This window comes from Acyrthosiphon pisum, chromosome A2, assembly GCF_005508785.2.
Source record: "Acyrthosiphon pisum isolate AL4f chromosome A2, pea_aphid_22Mar2018_4r6ur, whole genome shotgun sequence".
Classification (NCBI taxonomy): Eukaryota; Metazoa; Arthropoda; class Insecta; order Hemiptera; family Aphididae; genus Acyrthosiphon; species Acyrthosiphon pisum.
Window position 1 is genome coordinate 26,423,345 of NC_042495.1, and position 16,348 is coordinate 26,439,692.

The following is a 16,348-nucleotide window of genomic DNA, read 5'->3' on the forward strand; positions in this document are numbered from 1 at the left end:
ATATTTTTATTGAAAATATAAAGCTGTGTGTCGCCATAAAAATTTGAAAAATGAAGTTATTGGCTGCCTTGTTGCTGAGTTTAATCTCATACGACCTTGGGAAACAGCAATTTGATTAAAGTATATGCAATAAAATTATACTATGTTATAAACTTGTTATGAAGACTATGTAATAAATATTTATAACAGTCCCAACAGTAATTGATTTAATTCACATTCTAAGGAGGGGGGGAAATATCCTTTTGGTCCATAAATTGTACTTTTGAATATCTAATCACTTAAGCTAAATAATATATATATATATATAGTATACGGTCATACGAGATATATATTGATAATTATTGGTGACGACCTAGTCCGCTGAAAATACTCGAATACGCTATAAATTATGACATGACGTACATAATAATTTTAAAGGACGTTCGTTAACTGCACATGGACCATGATACATGTCACGATTTTTGATACTAGTTGTCCCATGGTATTGTCATATACCGTGTACCCGCGAAAACAGGGTAGATATACTTACACTGTATCACACATTACCCAGTTAAATTAATAAAACAAAAATTATATCTATTTTATATATCTGGGTTGACCAAATCTTGATTTGGTTAAAATTGAATATTGACATATTGAGTGCGATTTATATGTATGAATTGTATATCCTCCAAAAGTGTATGAAAATCTATATAAAATGTCATTGAAAAAGATAACAAAGAAGGTCCGGAAATGATACATTTTCAAATGTTGACTGTATTGTAAAAATTGAGTTACATAATATAATATTATGATTCAGTTGTATGAACTTATAAAACCTTTTGTTTCATTTATTTAAACATGTAAATTTATAGTTTCCGGGACTATTTAATCACAGTTTTCCTGTTGAATATATTTATATAAATATTTTCAGTTATATTTAGAGGCTACAGCTCAAACTTGTCAATAGATCTAAATATATCAATATATTAAGTATATAACTCATACCTTTTAATCTATTATTTAAATTTTACACCAAATGGTCCATAATGTAAACCAAAAGTTAACTATTTTATGATAATGCGTGCCCTAGTAACGAAATTAGTAATTAGGTACCTACACCACCGACATTATTGTTAAACAATATTTAACAATTTTATTATGCCATGTATACATAATATTAATATTGCAATAAAATTTTTATATAGGTATAGCTGTAAATGTGTAGAAAAAGGCATTGGGCTATTTCCTTGTATGCGTTCTACAACATATTGCATTTTATTTTAACGATTTCGTTTTTTCATAATTTTTTTCAAGAGAATTTTAACTAAAACATTTATTCACATCAGACATAATTTGCGTCGCTTTAGAAACTAGTTTGGCTTTATTTTTGTCATTAATTAGTATTGTGGGGTCATCAGCAAAACACACAATTAAACCGTCATATTTTAATATTAGACGATCATTTATATATACAATGAAAAGTATGATACTGAATACATTATATATTTCAACTCTTTGACTAGGTACGATTTGTTAAAAAAAACATTTGATGAGATTATTAGGAACAACACGAATTCAATAATTGTATAGTGTTTTTGATAATATATTATGATCTACAGAATCAAAGGCTTTTTTAACATCAAGTAAAATACCAATAACAAAATCACCCTAACTTTTTACGGTAGTAAGCTTACGACACCGACGAAGTAGAGGTAGGTATTTAGTACCTAACGGAAAGTTAATTACATTTTTTTTTTCTTTTTGCCAATTAGTTAACATTTAATGTTGTATTATTTCCCGACATTTTTTATATTTCCCCTACATAATATTATTAATTGTGCACTCATTTCCGTAAATTTTTAGAGGTTATAAATCAATTATGTCATTCCCTCTAAACGTATCCACAGATGAGACCCGAGAATTAACTATATCACGCTACATGCATAGTCGCAGCCTGCAAGTGTCTATGAATAGAGCCATGGTTTGGCCACCCTTAATATATAATATAGGTTATTTTGGTTTTTTGTTAATTTTACAATTATTTTATTTGTGAAAATTGAAACACAGGAACTCTTTTTGTGCCATTAGGATCATTTATTTAAATATATTTATATAATAATTTCCGGCAATATTTATGTGTTACAAATCAAGGATATCAATCCTTCTAAATACATCAATTTATTTTATAAATTATATATTTTATGTCTGTTACCTAATTATTCTTATTGTTGAAAACGTATGAAACACTCTGTAATTGTTGAAATCGTAGGCAAAATGTTAACCAAAACATTCGGACTTATTTTATTGTTCTCATCGTCTCAATCCGAACAACTTTTTAGGCCAAACTTGCTTTTGGTAAATTAATTATCAGCTGGATTTATTAAACATAATATCTTTCTGGTGATTGATAAAGTATATCCGTGTGAAACAACAAAAAAGCATCAGATTCAATTTAATTTGTATTTTAGTAAAAATACATCAAGTACAACGGAGTTAAAAGGAAACATAGGTAACATGTTTGATACCATTTGACGATACTCTTACAGTAAGTTATTTAAAGCCTTCAATCTGGTAGAAATTTAGTATACAGGATAAAAAAAATAATAAAATAAAATAAACACCAATGTTAAACCACTAGCTTCCTCACTCCACTCAGAATCTAAAATATTATTTAGAAATTAGGATTCATATTTTAACATGAGTCTAAAACAATATATTATAACAATTCCAAGGGCTCAGATGTATGTGCAGTGCAGTACATTGTGCACTCTAAATAATCTGAAAGAAGATCCAAAACATGTGAGTTTATGAACTAGAAATTTAGGTACAAATATTAACTTGGATGTGGCTGTAAAACTCATATTTTTTTTTAACGTACACATTTTGTGATATATTTATATATCAATGTAGTAGGAGCTATTTTATTGAATACCTATGTTATAATCTATACTTTTATAGTTATATTAGTATAACAATACTACCTCCACAACCCCCTGATCTAAGAACTGTCCCGTCCAACTATTCTTGGTGAACTCAGAAGACACCTAAAACAAACTTAAATTTTGACCACCTATTGAATAAAATATTATGTTAAACTCCACCTATAGCTTCTTATAAATCCATTTAAATCAAATATGGTCCATGATTTTAAAAGTTCTTCCATTAAAACTGTCACTAGATGTACATAAGTTTAAATTAATTTTTCTTTGTTGAATTTTTTGATAATGTCTTTTTTGTAACAATAATCATTCTATCAAGTGACTCAATCTTTTGTTTTTAAAATAGGTAAAAACAATAAAATAAGTATGTAGGTCGGTATCTAAGTAATCCCTGATTTTAAGTATTTTACTATCAGGTAAAAGATAGAATTGTTTCGGATATCTAAATACATTTAAAATAAATCGTCGTTAAATTAAAATACTTACTTCATATTAAAATATTATAAATCCATAATATTACATAAATAGTAGGTACTTACCTAGGTAAAATATATAAAATATTTAAATAATATTATAAACTACTTACTTTTGGAACCGTATAATTGAAACAACCACATATTTGTTTTCTTTTTGAATTACATTTTATCAATCTCTCTTTTTCTTTTAAAAGTAAAAGATTTTCACTTTTATGAAATCATTTTACGTGATTTTCCAAATTAACAGAGTGACCTGTCTGAATGGAGTGAACACAGTTGGCAATTTGGCGGATAATTTCATACGTAGTAATGTTAAACTAGTACATTTCCAGTAGTGGGTTAGAAATTGTTCTATCCATGATTAAGTTATTTGTTAATAATATGCAGCTCATATAAATAAAAAGGATAAACCCACAAAAGTATACTTTAACACTCACAAGAGGACCTCAGTAGTACAGATGCAGTGTAGACAAAGTAAAGAGTGAATACGAAATGAGTCTATTCTCTATACTTCGACAGTGCACTTATCGAGGCATCATTAATCGTTATTAATAATAATAATAATGTATATAGGTAAAAATATTAAAATTATGTTAAAAAAGAAATAAGTAGAAAAAAATATGTCTTCGTATTTTCGACATTGAATATAAAATATCCGACTTGCAATACATTAATAAATAATATACAAAATTCTAATAATTTACCATCGTTAGTAGGAGTTAACACTATTTCTATGTAGGCAGTAACAATATTATAATTTTAGTTCGAAATGTATTTGTGTAAAAAGTACATTTTCATTTATTAAAAATAATAAAAGTAAACAACGACATCAACGTAATATATAAAGACACAAAAATAATGATTTTTTTTAAGCCTTAAGGCGTAGAGTATTTATATATAATATAATAATATTTACATAGTATATTCATATTACATTTAGGTGTAATTATAACTTTTATGATCTGGGGATATTGTTAAGTGGTGTCAACTCAGTGTGAACTATTGAAGTTCTAAACTTTTTCCTTAAATCTATAATTACTTTGCGCTTGGCCACAAATATAATAAATAAAAAAACTCCTTGTAAATAGTAAATTCTATTAATAATTATCCATATGATCCCTCTAATTCGGAATAATTGACATAGTATCTGAAACAAGAATAGGACTCCAAAAACCAGAAATAGTTTGATGCTCATTACGAACCTGTAAAAAATTTAAATTTAAAAGTTTTTTTAAGTCAAATTAAAAGTTTTTAAATAATTTTTGACCAAGAAATCAAAAACTGTTTAAAAGATTTATATTAAGTAGTTGAAAAGACAGAAAGCACTAACTTTAATTTTATCAAACTTTTAGATTCATAAATTAGTAATAACGTATAATATTACCTACATAATATTTTGTACTATAGATCAAGTTAATTATGTAAATTTTCTTTATCTTCATATTATTAGACGCTTATCACTTATACTTTGACTTACCTTACAGAGATTAATGTTTACATCATAGTAAATTAAGTTAAGTGACCCTAAATTAAGTTTTAAATGGCACAGTTGTTCGCATGCTGCAAACAAATTATAAAGCTTACTAGTTTATTATAATATATAGATTATAGGTATTAGGTAAATAAATATAAATATAAGTAATTATGAAATTAATAAATACCCGAAGTGGGCCACGATATCAACTATATTTATAATTAAGGAGGTTTAAATAATGAATATGTATAGATACCAAAAGTAGATAACAGACTATATTAGGTATGTGCACTATGTGAATGGATATTATCCCTTTGTATACTTACCTCTCTTTGTAAAGAAAAAACATTTCTGTTTTTGAATCGGTTCGTTTGAATTTATTGAGCTCAGATTTAATTCTTGAACAATGCATAGCAGTTAGTAAGAACAAAACTAAATTGGTAGTCAGCATACCACAAATGGGTAGCCAGTAGAATATTAAAGTTCCATAGTGATTGTATGCTGGAAAAATATTAAATATAAAATAATAATTTTATATTTATAACCATGCAATATACAATTTTCATATAGAAAACCAGCGGCGCCGATATTCATTCAAAGTTATATCGCAAAATGTTAAAATGTATACAAACACCTATACCGTTGATTATTAGTTTTTTCCCCTTTATGACTCCAATAAAAACTTTTTTTTTACAACCATTAAAATAAGTGGATAATGTAAACATTATTGTTGCAAATATAATATATATGAATAACAAATATTTTATAATCAAAATTAAGTTAATACATTAAAATTGAAGGTCACAATGTAGGTAGGTACCTATATTTGTTTGAAAAATAATCTGTTACACTACTTAATATGGATGTATGTATTTTTGTTTTGTGTAGGTATACTTATAAAATAGATAATAATTAGAAACTAATAAGCAATGTCCTGTATTCATATTAACCTATAATCATACCAACTATTATGATCTTCAAGTCTAATATTTAAAACCAGCCATTAATACTAGACTGTATAGGTATACCGTATATCACAACCATCTACCACCTACTCAAAACATGTATTGTGGCCGTTGCACCTAGAGTTCGGTGTCACTTTAGAGAACGAACCGAACGATTAAGGTAACAAAGGTTTGTTTGAATAAAATAACTACCTAATGAATTTTTATAAGAGTTAGTTAATCAGTTTAAATATTTAAAATTAAATTAAACTTTTATTTTATTTCGAGTTTAAAAGTTAAGTTAATGCAGTCTCATATCTCAGTTCATTGACGTACAGTAAATTGTCCAAAGGAAAAATTAATTGGCAAAATTATCGATGCAAAATAATAAATTTAAAAAAAAATGTCATTTTTAAAACTTTGATTGAATTCTGAGAATAGTTGAAAATCGTAAATAGTGGCACTCAAATGTTTGTCACTTTGTGTATTTAAAATGTCCACGCTGAATAACGCCATGTCTATTAGCGTTTAGAAAATAAGTTTTCTTGGTTTTTTAGTTTTGACAATTTTTAGAGGGGGAATAATACTTGGATTCACCTAGAATGATTCAACTCTTGATTGATTATAGTTATTTAGAAAGAGTTGTGTCATATTCTAAACAATTTTTTATTTAAAACGAGAGGTATTTGTAAAATAATAGTTGCCAAGTTTTCAAAATGTAAATTTTTTGTCACGAAAATATTTTTTAATAACATACTTTGTGCAACAGAAATAAAAAATATCGATTTTTTTAATAGCTTTGAGAGAAAGGTAAACATTTTAGTTGGAATAATATTCATAGTATATGACATATCAGCATCAATTTTTAAATATACATTAATAATATATATTTTTTTTAAACTTATTTGTGGTGCATACTATGGTGATTTTATTCTAGGCCGAGTCCAAATTCTTCCTCAACAGTCAACAGAATTCAATGGTATAAATGTATAATAATATATTGACCAATAAATATGCCTATCGTATAAATACAATTTTCACAAATATATTAAGATGATTTTCTACCTAGCAGAATATATGCAAATACCTAATTGTTTAAATGTAAATATACTCGTTCACCCAATGTCATACAGTGAAATGGTTAACAGATATATGTATATATAAAACCTATATAAAACCTATAGGTACTAACTGAAAATAATGTGTCAAACGTTAATTATATTTTACACGTTTTCAAGGTAGAAATATCTTATGGTTTTATTAAATATACAACATTCCAGTTTATTACAAACATAGGTGGTCCTACGGGTTAAGTTTGCAAAGCCGGTGTTCCACACTTACACCTGACATTTAAATTTTCAATCCCGACATTTTTTTATTGGTTGTTATTATATAATTATTCACAACTTTAAGGTACGTATTTTGTAAGGTATAGGTATAATAATGTACAGTTGCGGATTGGGTAGTCTAAGCCCTTCGAAAAATATTTTTCTACCGGCCCATAATTTGTTAAGGTAGCTCAATGGCCTATAATATATTGGCCACAGATTAATATTGATAAATAATAATGACTTTATCGTATTTGTTGACGTTACATTGGTATATAGCCGTCATAAAAATGTTAATGTGGCATTGCGGCCATTTTATCCTACCAGCACAAAATGTTAGTAGGCCTGCGAAATTATCCTGAATGCTCGACTGGCCTAACCGGCTCTAGGAATGTATGTGTATTCTGCATTAAATGTTTAATTAGTAATTATTCAAGTCCAAGCTGGGACCACCTATGATTACATTATAATATTTTAGTCTTAAAATAATAAAATGTACACAGAGTTAAAATTTACAATATTTAAATCTGAGAAAAAAAAAATTTTGAAATTAATTTATTTTAAAATAATTGTGTGAACTTACTGTAAAAATAGCATCTATATATTCCAATATCGGGTGCTAATTCCCGTAACGTTTTGTTTTGTGAATGTTGAAATAAATAACCAGTAGATACGTAAATACTTGAAAATCCCCAACAGTAAATATGGTACATAATAGTACGTACTGATTTTGATGTATTTCTGTTTGTTGAATTGTTGTGCCTAAATATTAAAAATGTGTTGAAAATATTATATGCGGTTATATGAACTATTATAATTTGTACTTTAAGATTATAGAAGCAACACCATATGTTATATTATGGTATACTGAACAACGGTATAATGCACTATTGCCTATAGTTATAATACCATATAACCCAGATTTTGAATTTTAAATTAAATATTTTGATTTCAATTTTGCTTGTTGAATTTAATTTTTCTGATTCAAATTAAAAATAATATATTTATTTTATAATTTTATTCTTTTTATTCTTTTAAATGGTTGCAATGGGTTTTGAAGCTATTATAATAATAATAAATAAAACTATTTGCTTTAATTTTCAAATATAAATCATAATATAATATCTAACTATAAAAATGTGAAATGAAAATCTCCGTACAGGCTAACCTCTGAAACTACTTATCAGATCATCTTGATTTTTTTTTTTATACGAAAGAGTATTTCATGGAGAAGGATTATATGAAAGAAAATTTTAGGAAAATCCACAGTTGTTTAATATATTGGATGCTGTTGGTTCATCGGGCATGTTTGTTGATTTGTATTATTATCATTTGTCTATATATATAGAAAAGAAGATCTGATAAGTACTTCCAGAGTTTAATGTGTTTAGCTATAGTCTGTGTATTTATATAGTTAGATATACCAGGTAATTTTTTTATCAAACAACACTCATTATTTCAAAAAGTGTACATTTTTTTGAAAATATTTTTTTACAAGTTTCAAGTCACTTATAAAACAACGTTTATCTTAAAAAATTATATTTTTTAATATTGTTTATGCTTATAATTTTATAAGTTTTTTACTTTTTTGAATGACAACATAGGGTTTTAATTTTATAATTTTATAGTTTTTTTTATTTATTGGATTTTAGTACAGATAGGTTAGGATATGATTTTGTATAAATTGGCTAGGATGTATTAATTGTTTAGATTACTCCACCGTATAGGTGGAATTAAGTAAAAACGACAAACTTGGTATAACTTTGATACTTCAGAGTTAAATCATACACTTACGTACAAACAGCACGAGGTCTGCGATCTACCACAGGTAGATTGCCTACCTGATAATGTACTGCTGCGAATCAGAATTTTTATTCTGGGAAACGGAAAATATAAGATAAATTTTGAAAATCATACACTGAACATTAAGTAACGAATTTATCAAAGTTTGAGTCATATAGAATTGATACATTAACGAGGAACGAAATTCACGGGATCAGCTCGTTATATTATACAAGTTTCAATGTTGGTACTACTGATTTCATAGATGAATTTTATCTATATCCTTAATCGAATAATAAGCTACCTATATAGCAGTAGATAATATAAAAATATGCTATATGCATAGTTCACTATGATAATGAATAACATACCTACTATATTAGTATATTCCATACTAGGTAGGTACTATGTACCTATTCAATTATAATATTAATCATGACTTGTTTCTTTTGTTGTTAAATTACTGATGTATAGTAATTTCTCCTACGACTTTATTATAATAATTTCTATTTATATATATCTTTTTGACAGTACGGCCATAGGCGATTGTTCACAAGTCCAGGAAGGAGTAAAAAAACCTTAAATATAATATTATATACATATCTTCATTTTTTTACTGTTTATAGGACCATGATCAGTAATTATATACTTATAAACTTATATTAACTTTTATTATATAATTATTAAAATGACATGCCTGCCTATAGATATGAAAAATATTATCCCGTACCGTAGAATTCTAATAGAAGATGACTTATTAAGTTTATTTATAATTATCAGCCTACCTATTTGTGACTTAGATGTTTATAACATCACATAAATATTATACAGTATACACATTATTGTTTCACTCATCTGATTACCATATTATATAAGAATATAATTTACATACCTTAACATCCAGTAAATATCGAAGCATATTACGTTTAACCAGCAACACATTGACAGAGTTGTAAATAAAAAGAAATAACCTAAAATTACACTTTAAATTAATTCATAATACATAAGCAAACAAAATAATAATTAATGGTAAATGTTATGAAGAAGCCAAAACATGTATGCTGATAAGACAAATCATAACGGAAATATTTATATTTGTTGTTGTTTTGTTTTTAGAAGCATGGACAATTAGTTGCGTGAAGTTGCCCCCTCCCCACAATGCCATGTTCACTGTGACTAAGGATTTTAATATTTTTTATTTGTCGTTATAAATTAAGAGCCTTGTATTAAAATGTCAAGCTTTTTTACCCAACAAATAAAATTTTAAAAAACTAAAGAATAAAAACCAAAAAAGTCGAAAATGGATTTTGCGTAAAAATTCCCGTTTTACCTTAATTTTTCTTTTGTTTTTCACGGCACTTTTGAAAACTACAGGAAAATTTTTACTTTTGACCCGCCAAAGTACCAACTAGTTTCACTTTCCTTTCAGAAGAGATACTGTTGAAGTAATCTAAGCACTTTAACTGTCTGAAAGGGTGATGATAGATAAAAAAAAAAACACACAATTGTAAAATAAATACATTCATCGGAGCCACTCAGAATCATATGTAAATATTTTTAAAAAAATACCACACATCATCGTAAAATCAGTACATTCATCGCTCCGCCCAGAATCTAAAATAACTAATTATGTTTATAATATAGGTAATATTTATATTAGTTAAATAATCTATTCCTTATATAAAATATTATAATTTATAGTTTATTATGACACTATTGGCAATCAATAAAACACAATTAAACATATTTTCAAGTATATTATATTCTGAGTGTAACGATACATGTATTTATTTTACAATGACTGTGTTTTTATAAACACATTTTTTTATGATTGTCCTCACCGTTTGGGGCAGTAAAAATGCTTCGATTTTCTTCAATTGTATTTTGTACGATAGGAAAGTTAATAAAGTTGGTGCGTTTGGAAGGTAAAAATTCTCAAAGTTCTTCAAAAGTGCGGGGAAACAACATTAAAATTAAGGACTAACGGACATTTTTACACAAAATCGTTTTTGGTGTTACTCTAAAAGAATAAAAAAATTTAATGTTTATACTTCTGTATATACATGAAATTTTCACTGGTTGTTTATATCAGCATTTTCAACACACGATAAATATTTTGATTTGATCTTGTACTGTTTACGGACATTTTCAATTTCCAATTATTTTAGTTTTGTTTCTGTGAATGTCAATAAAATTTATTTAAATCGAGGCTCGTACTATATTGTCAAAATGACATTTGAAAAATAGTAAAAATCCTTAGTAACACTTTTTTTTTCTAAGCATCTAAAGTTCAAATCTTAACAAAATACGGAAAAATCATGAAAGCTAACAAATTATTTAGAACTAAGAATTCATAAAATGTTTTATTTTTAAATCTAAAATTTAAAAATGTAGGTAATACAATATTCCTCATAAGCTTGTCTACTTATATCAAAAAAAAAACAAGTAAGACATACCGAATGGAATGCACAACGGGCTGTCCAAGTCGTTCATTATCTTATTCAAGATCATTTTGCAGACGAAGTACACGAGCTGGCAGGCCATGTAGAACATAACGTAGTAGCCGTGGGCGTTCCGGAGGTAAGGCAGTGTGGCGTACACGATCAGCGTGAGGCCCAGGCACACGACAGACGCGGTCAACATAACAAAATAGGCGAAACCGACCGGTGGTGGTATGGCATTCGTGCACACTTGTGCCGTCAGATTGTTGGTCTTCATTGGCCCGTCAAAGGCGTAATACTCGACGCAGTACTCCGTCTCCGGTATGATCCATACGCCGAATACGGTGATAAGGTGAAGTTTGCCATCCGCGGTCAACATGAACCTGTTGTCCATTAGATTGGTAGTGTCACACGAGAGTCCGCCGTTCAATGGTAGCACCGTGTTGTTCGACAGGCCCACCGGACTTCCGCCTGCGTCTGTTTCATAGGCAGACAACGTGAAAAGCATCTCGCTCTTTTTGCACGTCCACGTGTCCCTAAAATATCCAATTTTTTCTACTACACAAATAGCCTTAAATCGATTAAATCTAAATAAAAAATAGCAGCAAATATACTTCTTCAACTAATAACACATATGCAGGTACCTATATATAGATATATTTTTATAAAAATATTAATGATATAAATATATTGTGTCAGTACTGTGAACAAAATTATATTATTATTAATTCATTTATATATAATTATTTACTCAACATTTATATCTATAATATATATGTTCAGCAATATATTTAATAGAATTAGTTGTAGTTCCCACTAAAAAATCATTGCACCTATCGATTAATAATATAAATGTACTATCAATTACTTTAAGGTTGCTAATATATATATCAGTGATATTTTCTCAGTGTACAAAGTTCTTATAAATTAATAAATAAAGAAATACATTTATATTATCTTAAGTATGTAAACTTGTTGTAATAAAAAGTTTCGTTAAATAGAAGTTTCTTAAAGAGAGGTAGGTACCACTATATTTGAGCCCACAGTAAGCCATAACCATAAGTAGTATGTATTTACCATTTACTTTTATTTATATTGAAGTTACGATTTTAGTTATTTCGTGTTTTCTAATTAAAAAATGTTGTTCTTGTGGAATTAAATCTTTTATGTGTATTATTATATTTTATTATACAAATATTTATATTAATTTTAAGCTAATATTTTAAGTTTATTGTGTGTTTATACGTTGGGTATACCACGAACTCAACACAGTTGACCGATCTACGGCAATTTTGTGTTGGGCAAAAGTTAATAGCAATATAATATGATATTAACATTTAAGTATATAGATACTAGGCGGTAACGTAATATTAATACAATTATAACAATTAATAATGATATAATTTAAGTAATTATTAAAGTAATATTTTCACCAAGAATGAATTGAACCTTACAGCAGAGTGGTTACCAGTTACCTTCCAAATCCTCACTTTTTCCATTTTTACTCTTACCTAAGGACCCAACCCTCAGACAAATTATATATGTATAGGTATTTGCTATCATACATAAGCATGATAGGACTTCGGCGACACTTTACAACGACAAAATGACATCTGGTACCTGGCAACTGTAGCACAAACACTGTGGATTCTTTCTCCGCGTATAAAATTTATTTGTAAATATACCTAATAATATTTATAGACATTTTTACAAAATATATTATACCATCCGACACCCTTAAATTAGGTCTGGAACTTGCCAGACTTGAACCATGTCCTCGGCACCACAGTGTGTATACACAAACACATTCAACATTTTGCAAAGCAGGACAACTCCTAACCTCCACCATCGCTTTCCCGCCAAATAACCACGGTACCAGCTGCAGCTGTCGATAGGCTCTGTACAAGCACTATAATATAATACTTTAAACTTATATATAGGACGCCGTGGACTTACTCGTGGTTGGGGCCGTAGACGAACATACGTCCGACGCCGCAGCACTTGTTGACGCACGTGTAATTGGCCCGGCCGCAGTACCGGTCGCGTGGCCGGCACGTCCGGGTCACCAGCTCATCGGACGGCGTCAGGTCGAAGCAGCGGTCCGGCGGCAACTCGACGGGCGACGGGTGCGCCTCCATCAGCCCACGCACCTCCACGGGGGGCACATCGACTAGCACTTCCGTGGCGTTGCAATATGGCGGTGGATGAGGGTACATTCTCAACACATCATTGTCTGGCACCCGGAATTCGCGCTGCACTCGTTTCAACAACCTCTGCTGGTAATCTTCAACGTCTGTCCCGTGTGGTCTGCAGAACCGCCCTTCCGGATCGTACAGCCGATCCGACGGGCAGCACTTCCGGCCCCGCACGATATTATCTTCGCAAGACGCTCCTCTGCCGCCGATCGTGATAACGAGAAACGCTACGGTGGCGGTGAAACAAAATCGGATGGTGTTCATTGTGTGCGCAAACTGTTTGGGCGGCGTCGGCACATGCACTATCGCGACGGTCGGCCGCCGCCTATGTCATCCAGTAATGGAGACGATTCGACGAGCCACCGCCGCCGACCGCCGACCGCCCCACTCTCATATAATATTATAAAAATTAAAGTACATTTATTTTGTTTAAATAATTTATTTACTTGGCGAGAATTATACGTGCCATATTATAGTTTGCAGTTTTGGAAATTTGTGGAACATTTATTTTATTAAAAGTGTTCGATAAATGTATTGCAACTATTAAAGAGTAATGATCGGTAATTTGTGTCTGAATCACACCAGCTACAACGTTATCTAATGTTAACTTCGGGGCTCTGATAAAGATATGATCTATTCAAGGATAGTTAACAACGAAAGGCGTCCTAGTGAGTGTTTATAAAATATCTAAATTCATAGTGGGCCAGGAAGTCTAGATAATCGTTATTTACTTTATCTCCTATAACGTAATTGTTTGTATTTCCAATTATAAAGTTAGATTCATTGTATGAAACTTCATTATTAAAAATAAACATAAGCTCTGACATAAAGTTACTACCATTACTAGAAAGTGACCTGTATACACTATTTGTTTGTTTTCTATAGAAACAGTTAATCTTAATATATTGCACTCGTCAAAATCATATTCATGTATACTTACCAACAAATATTATTATTCCACCATTTTGATCACGTTTTTTTGACGAAGAATACGCATTGTAACCAGAAATTCAGTAAGTACAAACAATCGTACATAATATGCCAGGTTTCGGTTAAAATAATGTGTGTCTTCTTCCATGAAACCGATGATAATTGCGATACGCATAAGTCGTAACTCCGATAAACAAATAATATAATTTCTATAGAAACCGGCGTATCTCCATATTATCAGCTTACCACATCATTCTGTTTAAATTTACGTTAAAAATCTAAAATGTATTGTTGCTAAAACCATTTAATCTATTCTGTGCTAAAACGTCATAAATAAAACGTGAACAATCAACAAGATGACATCTAGAACTAAAAAACTTTTAGAAATGGCTAAAAGTGTTGCTGTACCATTCAATATGATATAAATACAATATGTTATCCAAAGTTGACTCGGAAAAAGTCAAGTGTGTAAAATAAAAAAAACTTCAATTGTATTATATAAATATGAAATTTATTTTATTTTATTCCATAAACACGTAGTATCAATTCAATATAGGTAGGTATGAACTTTTTAATTTTTGTTTAGGTGTTATTAGAAATGAAAACAAACAAAATAACAGATCTGTTGAAAACAATTTCGATATTGACACTTATATTAATGAACAGTTAGAAAATTTAAATGAAGATGATCAGTTAATTTATACTTCTAATAAGTGTGACATAGTGGTGTTTGTTGTTAGTGAAGCTGTTCAAGAAACTGGTAGTTTAGATTCAGGTTTGATGGCATACATTTTATGTTTAAATTTTGGTTTAAAGTATGTGTAATATAGCTACGTACTAGGTTTTTAAATATTATTTTTTACTGTAGGTAGTAATAATGATGATGTTATTGGAAATAATAATATGGTTCCATTTGCATTTGAAAATTCAAATGAATACATGAGTAATGATAATAATAATGATTCTGCAGAAAGTTTTAGTAATATAACAGTTGGTTTTATTTTATTTGAATGTACCTATATTATTTTTAATTTCTAATAAATATTATTTAATTTATATATTGTTATTATTTATCAAGATTATTTACTTTTATTTTATATCTCCTATACCAACAATTAGTTCCTATCTAATGTTGAACTTAAACGGTTATTTAATTATTAAAATGGATACTCAATTTTATTTTATAAAATGTATTATGTTACACATTTTATAACATTTATTTTATATTTATAAATATTGTATACTGTGATGATTATTATTTATACTGTTCATCGATATTGGTTAATATTCTTTATAATTTTTTGTTATTATTAGGTTAAGAAGTTGTAAAACTTCAAATAATTATATTTAATAAATACAAAGTCAAAATAAATCAAGTAATAAATATAATTTATAATCTTTTAAAAATAAATTAATTTACATTGTTCTCAAAATGATTTTTGAAAACAACAAAATAAAAAAGGCGGGTAAGTCGTGGATGTCGCTCTGCTGTACAGTAGGTTACAAGTGGGTTACTGTAATGGATGGAATTAAATTTGAATCCAATGATATTATATCATTGTATACGAAAAACGATTCTGAACGGAGATGATTTGTCAGTCTAGGATATATTATTTTTAAAGAAAAACTTATGGAGAACCTTGTACCAAATTTTAAAAACTTAGTTATAAAAGAAAAAAATTTTACGATTTTTCAACCACTAAATTACTTGCAAATTTTCGCAATTTTGACATATTTCGTATAAATTTGAACTTTAAATGCTTATAAATAAAAATTGTGACAATGTATTCCTTTTATTTTGCAACTGCTATTGTAAAAATATGTTAGGAGCCTTGTATTAAATTTCCAAATCTTAGA

At 28.6% G+C, this 16,348-nt stretch overlaps 2 protein-coding genes across 2 annotated transcripts in view; one reads left to right on the forward strand and one right to left on the reverse strand.

Annotated features, from left to right (window-relative positions):
* The window catches only part of LOC100574134, a 6,249-nt gene extending 3,236 nt beyond the window's left edge, over positions 1–3,013 (forward strand). The window contains exon 3 of the mRNA XM_029489892.1: positions 2,941–3,013. Within this exon, the coding sequence (XP_029345752.1) occupies positions 2,941–3,013 (73 nt within the window). The remainder of the gene's footprint in view (positions 1–2,940) is intronic.
* Positions 3,014–4,189: 1,176 nt separating this feature from the next.
* LOC100168000 (probable G-protein coupled receptor Mth-like 2) overlaps positions 4,190–16,348 on the reverse strand; it is a 17,851-nt gene continuing 5,692 nt past the window's right edge. Inside the window, exons 2-7 of the mRNA XM_016800651.2 lie at positions 13,323–14,746; positions 11,382–11,902; positions 9,818–9,896; positions 7,727–7,905; positions 5,198–5,372; positions 4,190–4,599 (exon numbers count right to left, since the gene is read on the reverse strand). Of these exons, the coding sequence (XP_016656140.1) occupies positions 4,353–4,599; positions 5,198–5,372; positions 7,727–7,905; positions 9,818–9,896; positions 11,382–11,902; positions 13,323–13,825 (1,704 nt within the window). The 5' untranslated portion in view covers positions 13,826–14,746 and the 3' untranslated portion in view covers positions 4,190–4,352. The remainder of the gene's footprint in view (positions 4,600–5,197; positions 5,373–7,726; positions 7,906–9,817; positions 9,897–11,381; positions 11,903–13,322; positions 14,747–16,348) is intronic.